The sequence below is a fragment of the Chrysochloris asiatica genome, unplaced genomic scaffold (genome assembly GCF_000296735.1).
Source record: "Chrysochloris asiatica unplaced genomic scaffold, ChrAsi1.0 scaffold00007, whole genome shotgun sequence".
In the NCBI taxonomy this organism is placed as follows: Eukaryota; Metazoa; Chordata; class Mammalia; order Afrosoricida; family Chrysochloridae; genus Chrysochloris; species Chrysochloris asiatica.
In genome coordinates this window covers 38645658-38653258 of record NW_006408525.1, presented here as the reverse complement: position 1 = coordinate 38653258, position 7601 = coordinate 38645658, and the positions used below count along the sequence as shown (strand labels likewise).

At 52.5% G+C, this 7601-nt stretch overlaps 1 protein-coding gene across 1 annotated transcript in view; it reads right to left on the bottom strand.

Moving 5' to 3' along the window:
- Positions 1–537: 537 nt before the first annotated feature.
- AXIN2 (axin 2) overlaps positions 538–7601 on the bottom strand; it is a 30478-nt gene continuing 23414 nt past the window's right edge. Inside the window, exons 5-10 of the mRNA XM_006833599.1 lie at positions 7016–7500; positions 6581–6778; positions 6040–6273; positions 4991–5086; positions 3853–4020; positions 538–664 (exon numbers count right to left, since the gene is read on the bottom strand). Of these exons, the coding sequence (XP_006833662.1) occupies positions 538–664; positions 3853–4020; positions 4991–5086; positions 6040–6273; positions 6581–6778; positions 7016–7500 (1308 nt within the window). The remainder of the gene's footprint in view (positions 665–3852; positions 4021–4990; positions 5087–6039; positions 6274–6580; positions 6779–7015; positions 7501–7601) is intronic.

The following is a 7601-nucleotide window of genomic DNA, read 5'->3' as shown; positions in this document are numbered from 1 at the left end:
AAACACAGGGCAAAGCATAGTTCCTCAGAATAGCGAAATGATTAATGTGCACCAAGCTCAACTCCTCAGTTTACACAGAACAACTACAATTTTCTCTCCCCCGCCCCTTCTGTGTTTTAAGCAGCATTATCCATAAACTGAGAGTGGGGAGAATCAATTGTTCAATAAATATCAGTGAGGACTCCTGTTCAGGTAAGCTATACACAGTTTCTCTGAGTTTACGGGTTTTCAGATCCCTAGGAAGCCTCATAAATGGAAGTCTCTCAAATACAGTCTGCATCTTCAAAAGCCAAGAGTGGTCATGTTTTTAATAAATAGTTCGGGTTTTTTTTTATCTCAGTACCCAGCTTGTGAATAACAAAAACCAACCTCCCCCCAACCACCACAACACCCTCCCCAAAGGTCCACTGGTCAATTCTTAGACTTTGTTTCTTCATTGGTTTAATTTTCCTTCAAAATGTTTGATGTTGCTGCTCAAATCCAAGGCAGGTCAGGAGGGCTTCAGCTCTACAGGTCCCAAGTCCAAACCCGAAGGGCTCAATTGACCCTCTCCACCTTGCCCAGAATCCTCCCTTCATACATGGGGAGCACCGTGTCATCCTCCCAGATCTCCTCAAACACCGCTCCGCAGGCAAACTCGTCACTCGCTTTTTTGAAGTAATACCTTAAAAGGAGAACCAAAAGATTTTCTCGATAAAGTTGCATGCTCTCTGCACTGCTGAAAAGAAAAGTCTGCCAACTCTGGGCATGGAGACAGTTTAAGAATCTGCAACGTGCATGTGAACCTCTGCCCGTGTTTGATACAGGATGGCAACTGGAGGTGGCCTAGCTGCACAAAAAGCACAAAGGTCCCATGCATGTGGGTGAACGCAAACAATTCTGTGCCTGCAGCTTGCAACCAGGATGTCCGCTGGCACCAAGGTACCCACGCTGGAGAGAGAATACTTTGGACCCCTCAGCTGCTCCATTGCCTTTTGGAGGAACAGGAACGGATGAGAGTAAGGAGGTCTGGTAGCGCAACCGCTAAGCCCTTGGCTGCTTACTGAGAGGTTGGAAGGTCAAACCCAACACACGGGACAAAGACCAGGCATTCTGCTCCTGGAGGTGACAGCCAGCCAAGGAAGCCCCACAGCTGTGAGCTTCTGTGAGTGTGGACAAACTTCACAGCACCCAATGGGATGGGGATATGGAAAAGGAAGGGCCACACTTACAGTAGCAGTGAAGGGCGGGGAGGACCCCTCAAAGTCTACAGGGTCAACCACTCTCTCATTCGTCCCACCCACCAGAGCTTAGCTACCACCCATAATGGTAGCTAAGGCCAGCTCAACCCTGCTGCCCAGGGTTGAGCAAATGGCACCAGCCCCATGCCCCCTCCTTCCCTCCTGTTTTCCTCTGCCTCTCCCATCCTAACCCTCCCTCCAGGGTCAAAGCCACAGGACCCTTCTATTATGCCTTGATTAGAGGCTCCTACTATCCCACCCAGCATCCTTTCTTCTAAGGCTGGTTAATTGCACAGGCGCAAATGACCAGCCTCTGGGAAAATCACATTCAAAAACAACTACTGTCCTCTGGGGCGGGCCCACTCCCCAAGAGTCTCCCAAGGAAATGAATACGAAGCCTGTGCCCTCGCCTTCTCCATCCCTGGGGAGACAGTCAGATGGATTAAAGGGGTTCCTGCAAGCTGTCACGTCCAGTGAATAAGGATCACATAGAAAGGAAAGATCAAAATGTCCCCAGCAGGACAAGAGCAAACCGAAAACAATTTAACTGTGTCTCGGGATGTTAGACTTGGGGTTTTTTTGTTTCTGTCTTTTCTCTTTAAAAAAAAAAAAAATTCCCTTGGTTAGAGAGATTTTCCCCCTGCCTCTTTCATGGAAGCACGTCAAATAATTTCAGAGGAGATAAGGCTAAATCAAGGGAAACAGCTGGGTTGAGTCAAGGTACTTTGCATTTAACCTTCCCGGCTGAGCGCAAAGCACTCAGATTAGACAGCATCTCCGCTCTGAGAGGCCAGGGATGAAAATGCTTCATTTGCGAGGGATCGAAATACTCAAAGGGGCACCCTAGACACTAAAAAAATGGGGAGGAGACCTGAGACAGTAAGGAAATTTTTTTTAAAGCCAGTTTTCAAGTAAAGGACTCAACTCCTGACCCACCTCGAACGCCTCTGGGGCTTAACCAATGTGGTCTTCTACTAAAACTCAGGAACAAACACGCAATGACCTTTTCCCTTTTTTTTTTTTTTTGTAAACGTAATTGCAACCTCCTTTCTGAGAGGGTGAGAGACACCCCCGCCTCAGCAATCCCTCCCCACTTCCCCCAGCCCCAGGACTTCAAACGCCCTGCACTGGCCTTATTTCTTCAAGAAACTGACTTTTCCACTGCAAAATGCTTTCTGTGGCAAACTTTGCTTTCTTCTGACATCTGGGACCAATAGCGTCTGGCACGTCTGGAGCGAATGTTGCCCTTTTTGTACCTCTGCCATGTTGAGTTTACTCAACTCGACCTAGGGCCTCCCCTCACCCCCCCCACTCCCCCAGCGTGGGAGTTTTTATGGTGGGAGGGGGGTGAGTTGAGGTATGTGTGAGCACCACACTGGCTTGGATGGCGAACCTGGCACCCTGAGCCCCCACATTCCCAGGAGGCTCAGAATCCAATTCCGGCCAGAGAGTTGATAAGGGGCTGGCGGGGGCCTCGGGACAGCCTGATCCAATCAGTAAAGAATCTGCAAGCTGCCCATTTGTGCAAGTCTTTGTGCATTAAACGGGAGGCCGGAGCTTCAAAGTCGGGCTTATTAAGTAAGCCTTAGGAAAAAAGAAAAAAGAACAACCCCAGAGCCAGATGCGACCAGAGCCATGGGCTCCCTCACTCCTGGGCCTTCCTCCCAGGCAGACCACCTGCAGCCCCACTCAAAGCTCAGCCAAGTCAACACTGAGCACACTGCAGCGCTGGTTGGTGTACTCGGGAAATGAGTGTCACTGTGTCTATTCACAACAAAAAGCAGCAGCCAAGTCTTTGCTGGGGGTGCCCTACTAGTCCCAGCTCTGTACCCAAGATAGCACTGGGGTAGAATCCACATTTCCCCATGGAATGAAGGCGCTGAGAAGGGGAGGGCAGAACTCTGATGATCTAAGATGGAACAATCACCTGTCCCTTACTCAGGGGAAAGAGAAGCAATGGCCAGGGCTGGACCGTATCTGGTCAGTTCCTCTTGCTGTCCTGTAGGGGAGGGAAGGAGCTGCCCACTGCCCCAAGGCCCCAGTAGGGAGGGCAAAGCAGTAGGGCCTGGGCTGGGAGAATACCCACCCATAGGTCCTGCCCCTCTTCTGTCCAGGATCAAAGCATCTCTGCTTGAGACGGAGCGTCAATAGAACCAGAGTGAGCTGGCCCTGCAAGGAGCTCTGCCCTTCTGGTGAAGTCTGTAGTGAGTCTCTCCTAGACCCAGGCCAGGAGGGGAGCAGGGCTTTGGTCTCATCTCTCCTTATCAGTCCATCTCTCTGGCTGGCTGTCCACCCTCTCTCTCTCTCTCTCTCTCACACACACACACACACACACACACGCGCGCGCGCGCGTATTTTCTCCCTCTCAAGCAGAGCTCCCACATAATGATCCCAAGCCCACCGCTCTCCTTCTGACAAAGCAGACTTTCCACCTGGTAGAAAGACAAGCTCAGGGCCCCACAGACCCCACTACCACCCCTACTGCTGAGTTATTTCTGTCCCCAGGCAGAGAAGAGAGGAAGTGAGGAAAGATGCCAAGCAGCCCACTCCGATGTCCTCCCTGAGGCCCCCTCAGGCTCCGGCTCTCGCCTCTGAGCACACATACTCTGGAGAGGAACCACTGGACACTTACCTATAATTCCCTTTTTTGCTGAGCTGCTCTTTGAAGTTGCCCAGTGTCAAGCTCTGAGTCCTGAGCATCCGCCGGTATGGAATCTCTTCTCCACAGAAGAAGTAGGTGACAACCAGCTCACTGGCCGGGAAAGGGTGGACACCCACCAGCGGCTTTGGCTCTTTGTGACTGGAAAGAAAAAAAACAAGCAACCAGTTTAGCGTTTTCCAGCCATGGGCCGGAGCACACACAGGAAGGAGCACCCCAATATTGTCTCCTGAGAGAAATTGAGGCAACCCACCCATCGCCCAAGCAGCCCGTTGGCATTAACACAAATGGGGTCTCATTCCCAACAAGGAATCATGAAGGGACAAACCCAGCTGCCAAGAACTTGGGATGCCAAGAACTCAGAACACAATGCCCTGGACTCACTGAAGTTCATCTGGTTATTGTCACTTTTCCAATTGTTCACGTTTTTGTAGATTGGCTTAAATACAACAAGCTGATGACCAAGACAGCTGGTAGATTTAAGGTTAACCAATTAAAATGAAAGGGTCTGGGGAGGTGGTCCAGTCAGGACTTCAAACATTGCTCATTGCACAAGATGAAGAGGCAAAGAAAGAAAACTTTAATTATTCAGACCATTTTAGATCTCTGTTGCAGATTTCTGTTTAAATGCACCATCCTGTAATTAAACTAAGCCAGTCTTCTCTGTCCGCCCTGCGAGTGTGCCAATCTACCCAGAGAAACACGACACGGCAAGGGAGGCTAGCCCTTCCTCTCCATGTCTGCGGTGGCGGAACCCACCTTAAGTCTCAAGCACACAGACCTCGCAAGCATGAACAGGGGCCGCGACTCTTCCAGGCCCACTCAGAGCCCCCACTGCCCACCTGCTAATGGCTTTACACCACAGCCTAAGACTACAGTGTGCCCATCCCATCAAGGAAGGAAACTTGTAAACAAGTTAGGATGCACGACACAAGTCCTTTGAGGAGTCTTAAAATGGCAACAGCTGCATCATCGCTCTTTGTCACTCATGTTACAATTGAGGTGGTTTTATAGACATAAAGCAGCTTCAGAGAAATGTAGCTCCAGATGTGAAGAACCCCGGAAGGTAACCCACTTGCAGCCCTCAGAAAACATAGGTAAGAACACTCACTCTTCAGACGCCAGGCCTGGAGTGGAGAAGGGCGTGGCTCCTGCTTGACCAGTGGCCAGGTGGTTTCTGTCCCTTTGCTGACCAGCTACACAGCACCTGAGGACACAGCCAGAGTGAGGGGTTTAACGATCTCCCAAGGTAATGGTAGGAGGCAGACAGAAAGGCATTCTTTTTGGGGTCCTGAAGCCACACAGACTTAACTTCCAATCAAGGCTTCATGTTAAGATGGATCCAGGAGGCTTGGAGGAGCTCCTTAGGTGCAAGTATAAACATTCAACTACGACCCTAAAGGTGGGTGAGACTCGAACCCCCCTGGGGGCTCTACAGAAAAAAGATCTGGCAATCTTACTCCGGAAGGATTACAGCTTATGAAATCCTATGGATAATTCTATAATGTCACTACGAATCAACAGCCAAGGTCTGAAAGACGTCTTGGGACTGGCCATCCTAAGCCACCTCTGGGAGGCCAACATGAGACACTCCCAGGCCAGACAAAGGACTGAAGGGTTGTCATTCCCCGGAGATATGAGTTCCTCAGTCACACCTGTACCTGGCTTTAAGTGAGTAGGGTGGGGAGAAAATTGGGTGCAAGGAACTGGTGAAATCTATTCTCTTATTTCTAGGCATGACAGCCGGAATGATTGCTGGTTTGTTCCAAGGGAAAGCACATACTATAGGAAAGGATGTCGAGAAGCTGCAAGGGAGACTGCTGGGCAGCTCCTCCTGCCCAACAAGAATTCACAGCCCAGACAGAAAAGCAGACTCTTCCCATGAGGTGGTGGTGCCAACGTGAATGCGTTCCATTGGTAACAGAAAGGTTGGAGGTTCGTGTCTACCCAGAGGAGTCATGGAAAAAAGACTAGTGATCAATTTCAGAAAAGTCAGTCACGTGGGGCACAGCTCTACTTTGACATACGTGGGGGTCACCAAAAATCAGATTCAACTTATCAGCAACGGGTTTGGTTTGGTCCACTAAGGACAGGCTGGGTCTCTACCTCCACACCCAACAAGCCTCTAAATGAGACTCAGGCCATCCCCCATCCACTTACCGCAGTTTGGGGGGCTTCGACACTTCGGCCAACCTGCGGCAGGCCTCCTCCAGCTGTGCCAGGGTGTTGGGTGGGGCCAGGGGAGGCATGGCAGGGTCCTGGGTGAGTGGGTGGGGCCGAGAGACAGCACGGGGGTGCCCACTGCTGGTCCCCCATAGATGGTGACGGCCGGCTCGCTCGCTGGGAGCTGTGCGGACAGAGTCACCCAAGTAGGCCTTTTTTGTGCTTTGGGCGCTGAACAAGGAATGAAGGGTGAAAGCAGAAGGAAAGAAATTGGGTTAGTAAAACTGGAAAATGTGACTTAATAGAAACCTCTCTATTCTGCTTACAGAGAGGGAAAAAACCAAACAGCTCTGCTGTCACACGAACGCAGCTGTTGCTAAAACATAACACTTTTGTGGTCTGCTCAGTCCACGGGTTACTGTTAGGATGGCGAGAGCAAACAGTGCCATTTGTTTGGTTGCAGAAATAGCCATCCCCGCGACACCTCAATATTGACTGGGCTGCCCCTTCGGGTGGCCAAGGGTGGGCGGGTGTTTACCTATGGGGTTTGGGCTTGCTTTGCCGCTCGTTCTCCAGCATCCACTGCCAGACCTCCTGCGACCTGTCTCCTTCCTCCCTGGGAAGCTGCGGCACCCCAGCCCCACCTGGAGCCCCTCCTCCTTCCCTGGTGGGCAGAGCCAGGCCCGGCTGGACGCCTTTCCCATTCCGCCTGGGCAAGGAGCTGCCTCTGCTGCCGCTGTGGGGAACCAAGAACCACACCCACCCAGAGACCCTGTTAAATCTTAGGATGCCTGGAATGGACCACCTGGCAAGCAGAGGAAGGCAGATGCACCTGCTACTGCTCCCATCCCCTCTGCCCAGCCTTGTCTCCCTCCTGGAAGCTAAATGCCTGCGACCCGACTCCACCCAGACCTGCCAGGGACTGGCTTGGGGGAGCCCAAACTGGGGCTCAGCAGGGTCTGCGGACACTTACCCGAACGGCTCTCCCGGCATCGGCTCCAGCCCCTTGGGGTGGCTCTTGCACTTGGAGTAGCAGTAATACTCGGTGCCCCCGAGGCACCGGCAGTGCACCCTCTGAGCAGCCTCTGCCTCGATCTCCTCCTTGGTCTTGGGCCCCGCGTGGTGGTGGACGTAGTGGTGCTGGTGGAAATGCTTCGTCATCGTCTGCTTGGCCACAAAACCCTTGCCCCCCAGGAGGGGGCAGCTGGCCAGCGTGGCTGCCGACGGGGGTAGCTTGCTCCGGGGTGGGAGGAGGGTGTGGTGCTGGTGGTCTGGGGAGTGAGAGCGGGGGCTATAGCGGCCCATGCCTGGTGACTGGCAGCCGGGAGTCTTGAGGACCCTTGACAGGTGGTCATCAAGAATTGTCTGTGGGTCCTCCTCATAGCTACCAGAGGGCAGGAGGGAGAGGGGGTGCTGTGCGGGGCTTAAGGTCAGCTCAGACCCCTCCTTCTCTTCATCCTGGAAGGGGAGGAAGGAGCAGTGAGCAGGAGGACCCCCTTCCCACTCCCCATGTCCCCGCCCCATCCTGTCCAGCCCAAGGACTAGAGAGGGCAGCCAGC